The 17,946-nt window shown below is 43.9% G+C and overlaps 1 protein-coding gene across 4 annotated transcripts in view; it reads left to right on the top strand.

Moving 5' to 3' along the window:
* Positions 1-17,946, top strand: part of il17ra1a (interleukin 17 receptor A1a) — a 72,840-nt gene that overhangs the window by 12,341 nt on the left and 42,553 nt on the right. Inside the window, exons 4-7 of one of the 4 annotated variants that reach the window (XM_084330456.1) lie at positions 4,015-4,139; positions 5,732-5,858; positions 6,003-6,050; positions 7,229-7,347. In XM_084330456.1, coding sequence (XP_084186582.1) covers positions 4,015-4,139; positions 5,732-5,858; positions 6,003-6,050; positions 7,229-7,347 — 419 coding nt within the window. Of the gene's footprint in view, positions 1-4,014; positions 4,140-5,731; positions 5,859-6,002; positions 6,051-7,183; positions 7,348-17,946 lie in introns of all 4 variants that reach the window. The other 3 variants (XM_084330455.1, XM_084330458.1, XM_084330457.1) reach the window with 3 other exon arrangements.

Genomic DNA, 17,946 nt, shown 5'->3' with positions numbered 1-17,946 from the left:
AAATTATCGCGTTATGAAAATTAACTCAAAATTAATTACAATTTTTAATATTTCTTTTATAATTTTTTTTGTATCCCATTCATTCCATAAGAACGTAGAACGTGGTCCATTTGCATGTTGGTATCTGATTCTAGGGACATCTATGGATCTCAGGGAATGTATTCCCAGTGTCAGAAATACTGTGTCTGTTACTAGGCTTGAGTAATTTTTTTTTAATCTTTGACTGTGAATAACACTATGCTCAAATTGACCAGACCTGAAAAATCTAAGCAAATTAATAGATGGAAGATGATTAAACAGAAGGTTTTGTAGATACAGTACTGAATTCTGCCATCCGGACACATGCAATTTGAAATATGATTATAGAATATAGAATATCTATGGTAAAATGGTTATGCGATTAAAATGCGATTAATTAGATTAATTAATTACAAATCCTGTACTTAATTAGATTAATTTTTTAATCGCCTGACAGCACTAGTATTATTGTTATTATTGTGTTGTGAGTTGTGTTGTTTCGTGTTTGAAAATTGAAAATAAAGAAAGATTTGATAAAAAAAATAAAAAATACAATTGTTAAGGGGATGCAGACCAGAGAAAGACTTTCGTCTTGTTTACATCAGGGTCCCCCATTTTCAATTCATCATAACATTATATGACATACATGACATACAGATAGACAGTACTGTTACATCTAGACATTTATGACATACCAGATCTACAAATATACAGTAGTTTGTGAGTACAAAAAGAGTCTAAAAAGAGAGTACATTTGAGTGGGAAGAAACTGTACATTGGAGGAGGTAGGATGTGGGGTGGGGCGGGGGTTGGGTAGGTCAGGGGTTCTCAACCTTTCTGCTGCCAAGGCACCCCTGTGTTCAATAAAATATTCCAGGGCACCCCTACATACGATAAAGACTTTTCCGGTCCTGTCTTTTTTGCTACAATGATGACAAAGGTGCTTGCTTTCAAAATAATGTTTATTTAAGAAACCGGGAAACACATTTGTGTGTATATGCAGGCTATATAATGCATTATTAACAGGTGTTTCAGGTCTATATGGCTAAGTACTGTTGACATTACACTGCTTGTAGTAGTAAATCAAATAGCATATTTCTTTAAATATAATTACAGAAAATTATCACTAAAGTGCTATCTGTTGCAGCTGCACTGTTCTCCATAAAAATAGCATATTTGGATATTTTGGATAGTTTGACCATTTCTCAAAAACAGAAAATCATGTATTTTTTTTAAATACAGAAAAGGATCACCAAGTTACCATTTCTCAAAAAATATAAATAAATACAGAAAATAAGCACTTGTTCACTCAGTGGACATTTCTAGCTCAATGCGAGGTCTGCTGCTGCTGGCTAATAATACGGTCAATACGTGGGGAGATCTTTGACAAGGCAACACGCATGTCATCCTCAAGGCTCAACTTGGCCCTATATTTTGTTTTCAGAGCTGTCATGGATGAAAAGCCAGCTTCACACAGATATGTGGTGCTGAATGGTATCAACACCTTAACCCTTTATCTGCCGGAGCTTATTCTCATCCTTGTAGCCTCTCTGCCAGCACTATTTGTCTATGGAGATGTTCACCTTCTTTGCAGGGCTATAACCTTTTTAAATTGTATTGCTAAATTGACATTACTATGGCCCATTCAACATCAATTATCTATCGTTCAGGATGTAGGAACGTTTTACTTTTTCATTCACACATTCATACAAAATTACGGTCTAGAGCAGGGGTAGGCAACCCTAGGCACGCGTGCCTGCATAGGCACGCGGGGGCATTTGCATAGGCACAGGGGGCAGCAAAAAAAAAAAAAAAAAAAAATTAAATTATACTCTTTTTTTTTTTTTTTTTTTTTTTTTTTTTTTTTTTTTTTTAAATATTATAGTGAAATATTTTGCACTGTTGTCGCATTTATCTTGTTGAAATCCTCCCACAGGTTCTTTTTACTACCACATATTTAATTGAGACCCTTTATTTGTTTATTATTTCAATTTAGCTGGAAATACATTGCTACATCATTCAGTAACATTTGCAGAGCCTTATAACAAAAACATTATTACGGTCACCATTGTGACCAGTGGGATTAATCAACAAATTGTATTATTTATTTTTCTATTTCATTGAACATTGCACATGTTAAAAGCCATTTTTCTTACTCAAAATGTGAGTATTACCAAGTAAACTTGTGTTCTTAAAACAATGACAATAAACATAGTTTTATTAGGTTGAAATAATGTGGTTGTGTACTTATTTTTCTGTTAACTTATTATGGATTGAAAACTGAAAACCTTAATGCACAGTAACTGAACTCAATATTTTTAAGTTCTGGTAACTTATTATTATATTTTCTATTACAGTGTAGTCTTGCGATCAATCAAAACTTATTTACACGGTATACCTCACATTCACCCTCCATTCACATCCTGGTGTTCTCCATTAGGCCTGTAGGTGGAGCTATGACAGCACACGTACAGTACACACACCAATGGTGTGTGATGTGTCCAAAAATGAATGGGCAAATGTGAGTGAAATGGTCGCACTATATGCAGCTGTTTGTCTGCATTGCATCCCTCCCCCCCCCCGCCCCAACTCAGATTTAGGGTTGATGCAACCATCATAATAATATTGTTAATAATAACAATAACAATAATGATGTAATAATGTAAAAATTATCATTAAAAAGACCTGATTATGAGAAAAAAAATTACGATGCATGGAATATTGTTGAGGCACACTAGTTACAACTATATTTCAAACAGGCACTCCATGTCAAAAAGGTTGCTGACCCCTGGTCTAGAGTATACATATGTTTTTAGCGTTTTCTGCAGTATTTCATAGAACGTGAGTTATAGCCATAAATGCATATATTAGATCATCAAATGCAGTTTGATACCGATTGACGCCAGATAAAAAATTTCAACTGTACATGATCCCAGACGTTATGACTCATCATGCGCGGTTGACCGGTTGGGGGGGGGGGGGTCGTTTATAATTCTGTGGCCAACGTTAAATCATTCATGTAGTATGGGTGATATATAGATCAGAGCAGTTTGTATCGAAAATGGTAAACAGGCTGAAACTCACCCCAGTCTCCTCGTAGCGTTGGGTGATGAGCGTGGAGCAAAAAGATCGCTATTATGGGATGTTGATCTAGGTGAACCATTTCCGGGTTGTATATTACTAATACACGTCCAATCATGTTGTTTATTGAGTTATGGCAACGGATCGATATGCACGGTGTCTGGATAGAGTCCTGCGAGCGATAGCAAGTGGCCGGACAAAATAGGGAGACACCGGCGTCACAATTATCGACATCCGGTTGCAACTCGCCGATCGGCCACCAGGTGGCGGTATTGAAGCGTTGGAGAGTTGAGCGGAGATCTACAGCACCAGTCAAGGATCCGTGGGTGAAATATGAATACCATGACAGAAATTTGAAATATTGATCTCAAAGACGCTGTAAAACGTCATTGGCAGATTACGCATGGCGAGGAATGACGTGGTAACACGTCATTGGCGAGAAAAGGGTTAACTGCTGCATCATGAGATACTTGGTACTCAGCACCACACTCTGAAACTAGCTCTCCAGGTGGTATCAGATGAGATTGCAATGAGTTCTTCCAAGAGTTTGGATGGAGATGTGTCAGGAAGATTTGTCTCAATGTTGTCTGTAAAGGTTTTTTTATCCAGAGTAACTTGGTGATCCTTTTCTGTGTTTTATTAAATAATGATTTTCAGATTTTGAGAAATGGTCAAACTTATCCAAATATGGTATTTTCATGGAAAACAGTGCAGCTGCAACAGATAGCACTTTAGTGATAATTTTCTGTAATCCAAAAAGAATAAAAAAAATGTATTGTTAATTTGCGCATGCGGAAATAATGTCACTATATATAATATATATATTTATATTTACTAAATAAATAAATGTAAACGAGCCACTGTACTGTACTTGTGCTGTATAATAATGACAATACACTTGAATCTAATCTAAAGGCAGCATCCAGTCCATGAAAGGAACTGAGCTTCACGTCTTGATGACGGCCACCAACCAGAACCTCTGCGTCCGCTACTCGTTCCCCCGGTCCCCCTCCTCCATGAGGAACCCGCACGGGGAGAAGGTGGGTGGCTCTGGAATCACAGACAATTTGATTTGATTTGATTTTATTACGGATCCCCATTAGCTGGTGCCATAGCAACCAGCTAGTCTTCCTGGGGTCCACACAAAAAAAAACATACAAAAACAATTATTATTGCAAAACAAAATGATTAAAAGTCAGTACTCAACACACAATGCATAATGAAACTAACAATTAAAATGGCTAAAATTACATGCAAGCACAGAAACAGAAAAAAAAACAAGCACAGACTCTGTTTGTTTGGTACGAGAATCTATCTTTCAGTTTAGACACGGATACTCCTCGCTCAGGCAGAAGGAGCAGCAGTGTAGCGCCTCAATGGAGACGATGGGAAGATACTCGATGTCCGTGCAGAGACATATATAGGGGTGACAGTGGCTCGGGAGGTAGAGCAGTCGTCTGGTAATCCGGAGGTTCCTGGTTCGATTCCCGCTCCTCCCGGGCAGCATGTCAAACTGTCCTTGAGCAAGACACTTAACCCCCTAACTGCTCCCGATGAGCAGGTTGGCACCTTGCATGGTCACCTCTGCCATCGGTGTGTGAATGTGTGAGTGAACGGGTGAATGTGAGGAACAAAATTGTAAAGCACTTTGGATAATAGCTGCTATATAAATGCAGCCATTTACCATACATATAGAGACCTGAGGACAGGAAAGAGACACTCAGAACCAAAGAGACTATAGAGACATAGAGACATACTGTATAGAGACATATAGACACACTGTATAGAGACATATAGAGACATACTGTATAGGGCTGTACCGAATGCTTCAAAGCTTCGAAGCTTCGATCATAATGTTGACATTCAAATTCTAAATCAACATTTGAATTTTTAATACATTTTTTATGTCTATTCAATCTGTTTAAAGTACCAATGGGGGTTTTCTTCACAGTTGCAGTTAAAGATTAGGCTACACTAATATAATTTTTTATAATTATAATTATAATAATAATAATTAATATAATAATAAATTAATATTATACTATAAGACGTCACCATCACTTTCCAACCGTGCCCTTATTGGATTATTTATGTTGACGAAATTATATTCATTAAAGAAAGTTGATTTAATAAAAGAAAAAGACTAATTTAATCAGATTAATCACTTTATTCAAATTGAGGATTAAGTTAAAAAAAAATTATAAAAAAAGAAAAATCGATTTTCTTTCTTTGTAATATTTTTTTTATAGACATTCGAAGCTTTGTTCGAATACTTCAATCGAAGCTTCGAATGTTAAAAAATGACATTCGGTACAGCCCTAATACTGTATATAGCCACGAGGAGAGGAAAGATACATTCACTGGTGGGAAAAGTACACAAATCCACCTGCTTGAATAGTAGGCTACTCTGGTGAAGTAAGAATAGTGATTTAAGTAATAATAGTGATTTAAGTAAGAATAGTGATTTAAGTAAGAATAGTGACTAGTTCCACAGTGGTGGAATGAACTCCCCACCTCACTTAGGACAGTTGACGCCATCTAAAAAAACAAAAAAAACACACCTCTTCAAACAATATTCAAACTAATTCTTCTGCTGAGAAGAAGAACTAAAGTGTCATCCTCGTTGTCTCAGTGGTCTTTTACAGCGGACATGGTGGCGGTCGACCCCGAGCAAACATATGTGGTGTCTGTCTACAACCTTCCCAAACCAGAACTAGACCACACCAGCTATGACATCAGCGCAAAAGTCACGGTTCCCGGTAAGTGGGAAGACGCCCCGAGGGCGGTTCGCTCACACTGTCCCGTCGGAACAGTTACCGGCATTCAAGTCGAGACAAGCACATAATAACTTAGTATTTTTTACGAAACGAGAACGGCCTGTAACGTGTCTGTACTCACCTCAGGATGTGAAGACCCCAGGATACAGAGGACCAAGTTCTGCGTGGAGACTGGTGAGTAACCCATGGTTTCAAACACCCGTTATTCCAGGAAGCAGGATAAACACATTAGAATAGAATAGAATAGAAGTACTTTATTGATCCCGAAGGAAATTCAGCACCACAGATCGCTCACAATGAACATTCAGGTAGTCAAAATATCTAAAATAAGAATAAGAATACAGTCAAAGATATACATAAAAAAATATGTATATACTGTACATTCTAAAATATGTATATACATTCTAAAAATGCGCCTTCTCAGTTAATATTGAGCCCGGATAACTGAGAAGAATTACGTGCAATTCTCAATATTTGAACAGTTTGTCGGATTCAGCTCAGATGTTTGTTCTGGCATGGATGTGTTGTAGCCATACAATGTGATTATTATTGCATTGTAAAAGAGAGCTATTTTCAATATTTTTATCGTTATTACAATAGAAACAAAACATCTGTCGCAACTTCGTTCTTCAAACAAGGTGCTTGACCTGGAAAAAACCAAGGGAGAAAAATTATGCAACTCTTTGGAGGCTGATGAATAATAATAAAAATTTTGATAAAAATGCTATATGAATGCACCATTTACCATTTTAATCAAGGAACCTGGACCTATACTGATGAGTATTTTTAAAGTCATAGTTTGTAATAATTGTAATATAATTACTAAGAATAATAACAAAAGGTCTGGGACCCTGAACACAAAGACTGACGAAACAAGCGCAGCACAAGATATTGTGGATGACAGTAAACCAAGCTTAACAATATAGAAGAAATACAACGACAAAGTGATGCGGGTCGCAAGGCGTTGGGATTTGTATTGTTATTACCTGCATTGATTTGACCCTTTTCCTTATTCTCTGTGTTGCTTTTATTCTGTCCTGATGCTAATTCTATGTCTATTTTACTGCTGTGAAGCACTTTGGGCTGCAATCCTTGTATGAAAGGTGTTATACAAATAAAGTTTATTATTATTATTATTATTATTATAATTATTATTATTATTATTATTATTATTATTATTATTATTATTATTATTATTATTATTATTATTATTATAACAGCTGCTGATCTCTCAGTACAAACAATACATGGGAGGTAGTTTCATGATAACCAGGTTATAATAACTCATAACTCTTCTCTTGGCGTAGGAAGTTTCTGGGAGCCAAATATAACGCTGTCCCGCTCCACTGCAGTGCAGGGCCGGTCCACGCTGGACGCGGGGTTCCGTACTCACTGGCTCTCAGAGGAATACAGAGTCCTGGTCCAGTGCTCTCCGGTCAAAAGGAACAGACAGTGGAAGGACATGCGGAAGGTGAATTTCTAGCATGTTGAGCATAATGTGCAACCTCTTAACAGGCGCCCCCAAAATTGGCCATTTTAGTTTTCATTTTTGAGGACTGCATACTTTTCTTGCAAACCAAAATACTATACTTTATTATTATAGCACATGCATGAGCCTGGTCTCTTTTGAAAGATGACATTCTGAAGTTTCTGATACAATAAAGAAAAAAAACTCACTTTTAGTGCTAATGAAATAGAGTAACATAGGTCTGAACTTGAGTTGTAGAAAAACTTGTTACTCACGTGTTTCTGTAGTAGTTAGTAGTCCAGAAGTAGTATTTCCAAAAACATTGGTAGCCTGAAATCCTTTGTAGTACATGCCAAATTTGATAAAAATCTGTTCAGAAATGAGTGATTAGAAGCAGTTTTGGTAAAAGGTGAGAGGGCTCAGAAAACGATTTTCTCATAGTGTTAGGGTTTGAAACCGACCTCAACAGCACGGCACAGACAGGTAGTTCAGAGTTAGCCAAATACTAGGGCGTATTTATTTACAGAGTCAAAAAGAGTCAAGTAACAGTTCTGAACAACAAAAAAGGAGACTGCCTTCGACAGAGTTATCTACGGCTCTGCAGATCCTCTTGGTGTTAGAGGTGGGGAATCGGCGTTGACGCCGTTGCGGCTCTGCAGATACTCCCAGCTTCAACTCGAGGTGGAAAGGGAGAGAGAGAGAGAGATCAACAACAGTCCAACAGTACACAGAGGCAGTGCAGTTCCGACCTCCCTTAGCAGAGTCCAGAACAAAACAAAATGGTACTTCTTCAGTGTTTATCCAAAACACACAATTTAGCTGAGTCCAGTACAAACAAAAACGATACTCTTCAGTGTTATCCAAAACACATAATTTAGCTGAATCCAGTGCAAACAAAAACGATACTCTTCAGTGTTTATCTTAAACACACAATTTAGCTGAGTCCAGTGCAAACAAAAACGATACTCTTCAGTGTTATCCAAACACACAAAAACAGATAATCCAAAAAGGGTTTGGTTCCAACTCACCAAAGCGCAAACGCGTAAAGCGGGCAACGAGGCGCAGCTCCAAACGGAGGAACAAGGTATTCACCAGCGGCAATCCAAAGATGTCCTGGAGGGAAAGTAGACGAGGCACAACAACGGCGGGAAAGCAGGCAGAAGCAGTAGTATTCAAAACGACCCGACATCGATTGAAAGAAGGTCCCAGTATAAGAAGCCTCTGGGGCGCTAATCACAAACTATGACAGGTGCGTGCTGGAATTGGTACTCGCTCCAGAAGCGTGTGGCGGGGAATGCACCAATCAACACAGTACCTTAAAGGAGCGTGTGGCGGGGAACGAACCAATCCTCACACATAGATTCATTCGACGGAGAATTCTCTTCCTGTTTTGGCTCGTGACTTTTCACCTAGATCCCTGATTCGCTCATTCCCACCTGGGGTACCATTGGAAAGCCCTACTCATTGGTTACAACTAGGGATGTCCCGATCCGATCACGTGATCGGAGATCGGGGCTGATCATGTGATTTTCAGAAGATTGAAATCGGGAAAAAATTATATTTTATTTTATTATTTATGACTGAATGTAACTGAACTTGTGAAGCTAGTCAAGCTACCTCTGTTACTGCACTACCTTTGTTACTGCACTATTCTGCACATCATTTGTTTTAGTTTACATGGTTATTTTGTGGTGCACCACTGATAAGCTTTATTTTTGATGAATTTTGATCCAATGCTGCAATAAGTGAAAAAAATAAGCTATATATCCCTGTTGGATATAATGGATATACTGTTAAAAAAGCCATATCCATGTTGGATATAATGGATAGTTGGATTACTGTTTACTGTTAAATAAAAAAAAAAACCTTAAGGGTCAACTTGATTTTCTTTTATTTTAATGCTGGCCGAAAGATCGGATCGGGAAAAATCGGTATCGGCAGATACTCAACACTCAAAATCTGATTAAATCACATGAAAAAAATGCGATCGTAACATCCCTATAGTTACAACCCTGTCCAATCATTTTTGAGATCGCCAAATGATTGACGGAGGTAGAGGCTCGAGAGTCGGGAGTGGTATTTGTACAATACCGTGTACGACGCACACCTCACATATCGGCAGGTACCGCTGAATGGATTTAGCTATCGACAGGCAACAAATAGGGCTTTAATTCTATATATATATTGTATTAAAAAATATGCACACCCGAGCCGCTAGATGTCGCTAAAGTGTTAGTTGGACAATGCCTAGGGCTAACCGGTCATGTCCACTTCCATTCATTGTGCTAAGCTAGGCTAACGCCAGAGAGCTTTCTACTGAACGCACAGAGAGGAAACTGGTATCTATTTTTTTGTCTCTCTCTGGAGAAGACGGTAAGCTAACGTCACTGTGACCAAATGCGTCCACATTTTTATAGTATTCTATCACATTTTCATAACAATAGCGAATATAACTTACCCTGCGCCGTTTTCATTGAGGTTTCTTACAAATTAACAATGTTTTATTTGTCCATTATATGCGGATAACATTAAAATCTTAAATTGTACCATTATGTTCCCCTTTAGACAACAAACATAATGCTAATGATGCACTTTTGTTAAGATAATTAGGTGACCATTCTCGGTCACTATGCAGGTCGCATTAATAGTTTAACGCTCCTGTGTTGAAATCACGTTTTCCTAATCCGGTGCTGACCTGTGAACAACTAGGTGATAAAGGTCTTGGGATTTGTTGTCATAACATTTTCACCTTTTAAACCAATGCTGCCATCTACTGACAACAGAAAGTGTTGTGTATAACGTCAAGTTGATTAGAGAGGCTACCCGCACACTTGTAAACACCGTCGCCCAAAACACATTCTAGAGATTCCCACTTTTTACTGGTACATACGTTCATATCTAATAGTCTTTAGATGACTAAATATAATAATAATAATTGTTGTGAAGGGCCAGATTAAACCGAATATATATATTTATTTATATATATATATTTAATTGTATTTGTATATTCTCTAATATTCCCTGATATCCCTTGTATATTCCTTGTACAATATGCATTGAATATCCATTCTAGCCTACTGAACATCCCATAATAGTCTCCATTCTACTATTGGTCGAGACCTTGGTGCCAGGCTGCCATACCCCCCAGACCCAGTTCAAACGTACCGCTCAACATGTACGAACAAGTCCTAGTTCCGCGTAGGAATCTGGCTACCGCACCACTAACGGTACTATTTGTTCATAGTGCGTATATATACTGCGCTACTAAAGTAGGACTTCTTTTCAGTCCAGTTTCTTACCCTCCAATAGAGTCACAGACGTAAAGCCTCCCCGCGACGCCACGTGTGGGAGTAAGGCCAAGTTCGGCCTACCATCGGTATTGAGACATCGTGTATATTAATATTTGAATAGTCATATTTGGCACTATATCGTCGAGTTGGACGTAGTCTATTAAGCTAATAATAGTCTGTTAATATATAGTGCTTCGTACGGTGAGAATACTACCGTAGTCAGCACCCCATCGTTTCGGGCAGAGAACTGGCTGCTTATCCAGGATGCGTGTACCGGTTCCGCAACAGTAAGTGACTTCCGGGTAGGCCTGATTGGCCCCGACAGGCACGTGACGCGGCAAACTCAGGACGCGCAACGAGGCTGCTGAGAGCTGTCGCGCGGAAATAGGCTGTCTATTGCCATTCTCTAACACAAACTCTAACCTTAACCAGCTCCTTAACAGCGCCTAAACTTAACCGTTCTAACCTTAACCAACTCCGAAACAATGCCTAACCTTAACCTTAACCATGCCTAACCTTAACCATAGAAAGAATATTGCCATTCTCTAACACAAACTCTAACCTTAACCAGCTCCTTAACAGCGCCTAAACTTAACCGTTCTAACCTTAACCAACTCCGAAACAATGCCTAACCTTAACCTTAACCTTAACCATGCCTAACCTTAACCGGCGAAAGAATACACGTTAAAAAAAAAATCATGTTAAAAAAAAAAGATTTGATGGGATTCAAACTCACCAACAACGGACCGCAGGATCGCAGGACCGCTGCTCTGCGAGGTGAGCTATAGCGCCGAATGAGAGTCATGGCGTATTTGGACGGTTACGTAATTCCGTAAGGGCTCCGCGGAGCGTGCCGCGCGGCAGAGAAAGTTGCGCGTCACGTGCCTGTCGGGGCCAATCAGGCCTACCCCGGAAGTCACTTACTGTTGCGAAACAGCTACACGCATCCAGGATGGTCGACCCCATGTGAGGCTGCACCCGAGGAGCCCCAGAGCCAACGAGCGAGTGGACCTGTATACCGGATTATTCTACCGACGACAGCCCGCCTTCCCAGGCACGGATTATGCTTTGTATACAGTGATTATTCCATGGATAAAGACCCCCGACACTGCCGTGTGTTGGAACCCCCCCCCCCTGGAGAGGACGCAAGGTGAGGAGACGCTCTGCAAGACGAGGTCGCTTCACGTCTCTCCTCCGTGGACCGGAGAGAGCCGGCCCACAGAGAGTCCAGCTGCTTTCATCTGTGGTCCAAGGATCGCTGGCGCATTGAACTGCACTACTGTGGGTTCACCCAGGATACCCTTAGCCGGACGAGGCAGCCAGACTCTACCCCCCCCCCCCTCCTACTCCTGTTGTCTTACAAGCGACCGGATTAACCCCCCTAGTGTATCCAGTCTTATAATCACTAAAGTATCATTGCTGTTATTCCTTAACTATTCCAGGTCGTATATTTACCACCTGCGCCATCAGAGATTGGACATTCTCTATTGATATACCGACGAATACTCTTTGCCATAAAAGTGCATACTATTTCAATTCATAAATGTAATTAAGTGATTAAGTGCTTGCTCTACACACCATTGCTGTGTAGTAATAAATACATACTTCGACTTCGTACATTTGTGTTGGATCCGTTTCATCTACGTGAGAGTGTTTATCATAATATATTTATGCCGAGTACTGGGTGGCCGAATATAAAGTACAAAGGTAGTGGTAGTAAGTATCATATCTAGTAATACAGTCAGGGAATTGTACCCCTCAGTTACAATTGGTCCTTCGAGCCGGAGGGTAATTAGTGTAATATTAATATAGTGTTATTAATATTGAAATGGCCTATGATGAACACTCCACGAAACGATCCTCCTAACCAACGCCCGCAGCGCGAACGACGGCTCCCTCAGTACTTAGAGGCTTACGCTGTCAGTCAACAACCTAGTCTTCTACTAACAGTAAACGCGGTAAAACTAGAAAGTAAAAGTATGTCTAACCCCAACGCCCAGACTACCCCGACCATAGAGGCCCCTACGGGTTCTAATGTAACTGACCAAGTTCACGGTGGGGACCAGTGGGAACCAGACATGACTTCACACCCCGCCAGTACTGAAGAAGTAGTCCCCGATGAGTCCCGGGAGGAATACAACGCTACCGAGAGAGAACTCGGCACGGAAGAAGACGGGGAGAGCACCGTGGAGATAGAGCTCCAAGGCTCCGCAAGGAGTACCCCGAGGGAAGGCTCCCCTATACAACCGCCTTCTCCCAGCGAGGCAGAGAGGACCCTACAGCAGGCCTTCCTCATCAGCCTGAACGCCGCTGCTGAACGCGACCGACTGCAGATCCAGCAGCGGAGCGAAGAAGAGCATATACGTCTAGAAATAAGACGCATTCAGAGGGAAGAGAATGTGGCCCGAGACCGAGCAGACAGCCAGCGAGCAGCTGCTGGTGCTCTACGGGACGCAGAGCGCGACAGACAGCAAGCGCAACTAATAGAACAGCTGATCAGACGGACAACACCCTCTCCCTCCGCCAGAGGCTCCAGGAACTCGTCTAGACACACCTCCAGGGCGGCATCCCCTAGCCGAGTAAACAACCCTGAACTTGACCAACAGACGAGGTCTATACCCCCCACAGACCACCTCCCCCCACCGGTCCAAGCGAGACCTAGCAACCGGGAAGGAGCAGCATATCCTGTGGAGAGGCTAAACCAGAGACTACAAGCACTGGATGACCTAACTGAAGACGAAGAGGAAGAGGAGGAGAACCACGCCCGACGACAGCACAGTACTCTACCGGACCAGGAGGTCCGGTACAGCCCAGGCTATACTCCCGCGGAGCTGCGCTACAGACCCCCGACTCTATACCCGGGTGAGCACGACGCACGACCCGCACCAAGGAACAGCACCTGGACAAGCGGGCCATGGTACACTGCCGGTACCAGCCCATACCAAGGAGCGGGAGGAGACTCGCCTAGGAGGCCTCTCCCCCAACGCTCGCCGATGTATCCACAGTCAGCGTCATACATTGGCACGCCTATGGTACCCGACTTCACCCAAGAGAACCGGGCCCAGTATACAGAACTCCGCATGTGTCTGGAGACCATGTTGGTGGATGTATTGGATGAACGCCACAAATACGCCATCCTACTGAAGCACTTAAAGGTACCCCGCGCACATAATATAGCGCTCGCCTACGCGACTTCCACCACCCCATACACAGCAGCGCTGGTAGCATTGGACCAGAGGTATGGGCGCATATGGGATTACGTGATCCAGGAGATCCGACACATCGACCGCTTACCCCCAGCAATAGACAATCGAGCACTGGACGACCTGTCCATCAGAGTGCAGTCCCTGGTAGGGATGTTGGGAGCACAGAGAGAGAAGGGGAGGCATGAACTTTACGCCAACTCAAATGTGGAAAGGATCTTGGAGAAGCTGCCGCCCGCTCGACAGGAGCGTTTTAGGCGGCAGAGAGACCACCGAGACCCGAATGGCCCCGAACCGAACCTCCTCGATCTAGCAGACTTCCTGGCGAGAGAAGTCAGCAGCCTACGGCTAGATACATTCGGACGGAGCACCCCTGGCTCCAGAGAAGGAACCAGACGACTAAATGATGGAAGAAGATCGGTGACTGTGATGCACCAATCGGAGTCAGTACCGAGCAGCCGGAGCCACAGTACCCCCTCCAGAACGGAGAAGTGGAAGATAGTGTGCCCCTACTGTGAGAAAGAACACTGGCTAGCGCAATGTGACTCCTTCCCCAAGCTGAACGCGGAGGAAGCAAGTCAATGGATAAAGTCCAACAAGCGCTGTTTTCGCTGTGCGCGCTCACACATGGCAGCCGAATGCCGCTTAAAGAAAAGGTGCACCAAGTGCGAGGGAGCCCATCTGGACATACTTCACGACAGTAACAGACGGCGCCCTTCACCCGCACCATCCAGCAGCAAAGCGAGCGTCATGTACATCGATCCCGCCAGCAGCAATGGAGCCCGAGTACTCCTAAAAGTAGTGCGTGTGACACTAAGCTACCAGAATAAAGTCCTGGACACTTACGCCGTCCTCGATGACGGGTCAGAGAAGACCCTTCTGCTCGCCTCCGCTGCGGCCCAGCTAGGGCTGCGGGGAAGTGAAACCCAAATGACAATTCGGACAATAAGACGAGATTTGAAGACGAGAAAGGGCGAGAATGTCTCATTCTCTATCGCAGCAAGCGGCCAGCCTGAGCGACGGTACCAGATTACAGACGCTTTCACCAGCCAAGAAATAGGACTGTCGCGGTACACATACCCCGTCGCCAAGCTGATGGAGAAATATGCACATCTGCGCAAGTTACCGATTCCGCTCATAGACAATGCTATGCCGACCCTGTTGATAGGCTCCGACCATGCAGACCTCATTGTCCCGATAGACCGGGTTCATACCGGACCCCGAGGCTGTCCTGCAGCAGTCGAGACCCGTTTGGGATGGACTCTCCAAGGCCCGCTCGTCAAATCTCTCAACCGAAGTACAGCCACTAGATGTCTCCACTCCCGAGTCACAGAGGGAGAAACCGCACTCCTGCAACACGTAGAGCGGTTATGGACCTTGGAACAAATGCCCTTTAAGAACGGAAAGAAAGACATTCGCTCTAAAGATGACATTTACGCCATTCACCTTCTCGAGACAGGGACCAAGAGAGTCCCGGTCAACGGCGTGTTGAGATACGCCACGCCACTCCTGCGGCGAGAAGGAATGCCTACTTTCCACGCCAAGACAGACGCCACAGAACGGTACCTGCTGAACACGGAGCGGCGCTTAGCCAAGAACCCCGCCCAAGAGAGTGTATACCGCGCTGAGATTGAGAAGCTCATCACAGCGGGACACGTCACAAAGATGGACATTAAAGAGGCTGACCAGACCACTGAATCATGGTACGTGCCTCACCACAAGGTCCATCACAACGGTAAAGACCGCATAGTATTTAACTGCAGCTACCAGATCGGATCCCAAAATCTGAATAAAGAGTTACTGCCCGGTCCCACACTCGGCCCCTCCCTACTCGGCGTTCTACTCCGCTTCCGCCAAGAAAAGGTGGCCATCAGCGGGGACATTAAAGGAATGTTCCTGCAGGTGAGATTAGTAGAGGAGGACAAGCCCCTGTTACGGTTCCTATGGAGAGAGAAGCCAGGAGATGAGCACCCAGCCATCTACCAATGGGAAGTCCTCCCCTTCGGAACGACGTGCAGCCCCTGCTGTGCTACATTTGCACTACAGAAACATGTAGCAGAGGACCCAGCAGCGGACGAAGAGGTCCGACACAGCGTAAAGAACAGCTTCTACGTAGACAACTGTCTACAAAGCCTTTCAACCCAGGAAGAAGCCGAGGCTCTCCTGATTAAACTCTGCGCCTCATTGATCAAAGGCGGCTTTGATCTCAGGCAGTGGGCCAGCAGCGATCCGCAAGTACTGCGCAGCCTCTCCTCCGAGGACAAGGCAGCCAGCAGCGAGACCTGGATGGCTACAATCCCGGGAGAAGCCCAGGAGATGACCCTGGGATTGGTGTGGCGATTCAAAACAGATTCGCTTCACTACAGACACAAGCCCCTGACTACGGAGCAGGGAAGGCCGGCGGCGGCGCCGACCACCAGACGGAGTGTGTACACAACACTCGCCCGACAATATGACCCGCTAGGATGTATTCTACCGTACACCACCAGGGCAAAAATGATTGTACGAGCATTGTGGGACAAGGACCAGGGCTGGGACGACCCCATTCCCGCACATCTTGCATCCACCTGGAGAGAGTGGGAGATGGAGCTCCACTCACTCCCAGGCGTTAATATGCGCCGAAGCTACTTCCCACCCACGGTGAGGCCAGAGACATGTAAAATGGACTTACACGTCTTCAGTGACGCCTCAGAGGTCGCATACGGATCAGTAGCCTACTTGCGGGCCCAAGAAGAGGGGGGAGAGATCTACACAGCATTTGTCCTCGCCCGCTCGAGAATAGCCCCACGCAAGCAACAATCTATCCCACGTCTAGAGCTCTGCGCAGCCCTAGCCGGAGCGCACCTAGCCACGCTCATCCAACGTGAGCTCACCATACCGGTGTCTAGAACAATCCTGTGGTCAGATTCCACGACAGTACTCGCCTGGATCAAATCGGACTCATGCAAGTACAAAGTCTTCGTGGGAGTCAGAGTCACCGAGATTCAAGACTTAACCGAAGAGTTAACCGGAGAAACAGAGTGGCGCTACGTTGATACAAAACAGAACCCAGCTGACGTCATCACCCGGGGAATGCCCCTAGATGACCTCACCCGTCGCAATGTCTACAGTGACGGCCCAGCATTCCTAAAGCTCCCGGAAGGAGAGTGGCCCACGCCTATCCCGAGGGAAGCCAGTCAGGAGGAGGCTGAGAATAAGAAGCCTGTGTTCTGTGGATTGAGCACTGTTATCTCCGCAGACCCCAACACACTCCTGATGGGGCGGCTAGATCCCGCGTTACCCCAGACAATGTACCGGCCTGAAGAAGCGAACGGCCGACGAATGTGGAGGTACAGCCAAGTATTAGCCGACAAGTTTTGGAGCAGTTTCCTACTGCACTACCTACCGTCTCTACAGACCCGCCAGAAGTGGGTAAAGGAGAGAGACAATTTGACAGAAGGAACGGTCGTCATGATTATTGATCAATCACTGCCCAGAGCTATGTGGCCGGCCGGCCGCGTAAGCAAAGTGATCACCGGTGCCGACGGCAAGGTCCGAGCAGCTGAAGTGCTTGTCCAGGGTCGCACTTACACCCGTCCCGTGGCGAGGCTCATAGAACTGCCCCGACCCCCAGACACAATCGATGATGACCATGACCCTATAACCATATGACTTTGTGAAGTTGACTGACCCCTACAGCAAACCCTTATGTGTAAATAGACAACGCGATTAATCTGTCTCTGCTTAACTGATTAGGTCTGGGACCAATCAGGGGGTGGCTGTTGTGAAGGGCCAGATTAAACCGAATATATATATTTATTTATATATATATATTTAATTGTATTTGTATATTCTCTAATATTCCCTGATATCCCTTGTATATTCCTTGTACAATATGCATTGAATATCCATTCTAGCCTACTGAACATCCCATAATAGTCTCCATTCTACTATTGGTCGAGACCTTGGTGCCAGGCTGCCATACCCCCCAGACCCAGTTCAAACGTACCGCTCAACATGTACGAACAAGTCCTAGTTCCGCGTAGGAATCTGGCTACCGCACCACTAACGGTACTATTTGTTCATAGTGCGTATATATACTGCGCTACTAAAGTAGGACTTCTTTTCAG

This window comes from Notolepis coatsorum (assembly GCF_963971535.1).
Source record: "Notolepis coatsorum genome assembly, chromosome: 15".
Taxonomy (NCBI): domain Eukaryota; kingdom Metazoa; phylum Chordata; class Actinopteri; order Aulopiformes; family Paralepididae; genus Notolepis; species Notolepis coatsorum.
Note: the sequence above shows the minus strand (reverse complement) of the source record. Positions and strands in the feature narration are given on the sequence as shown.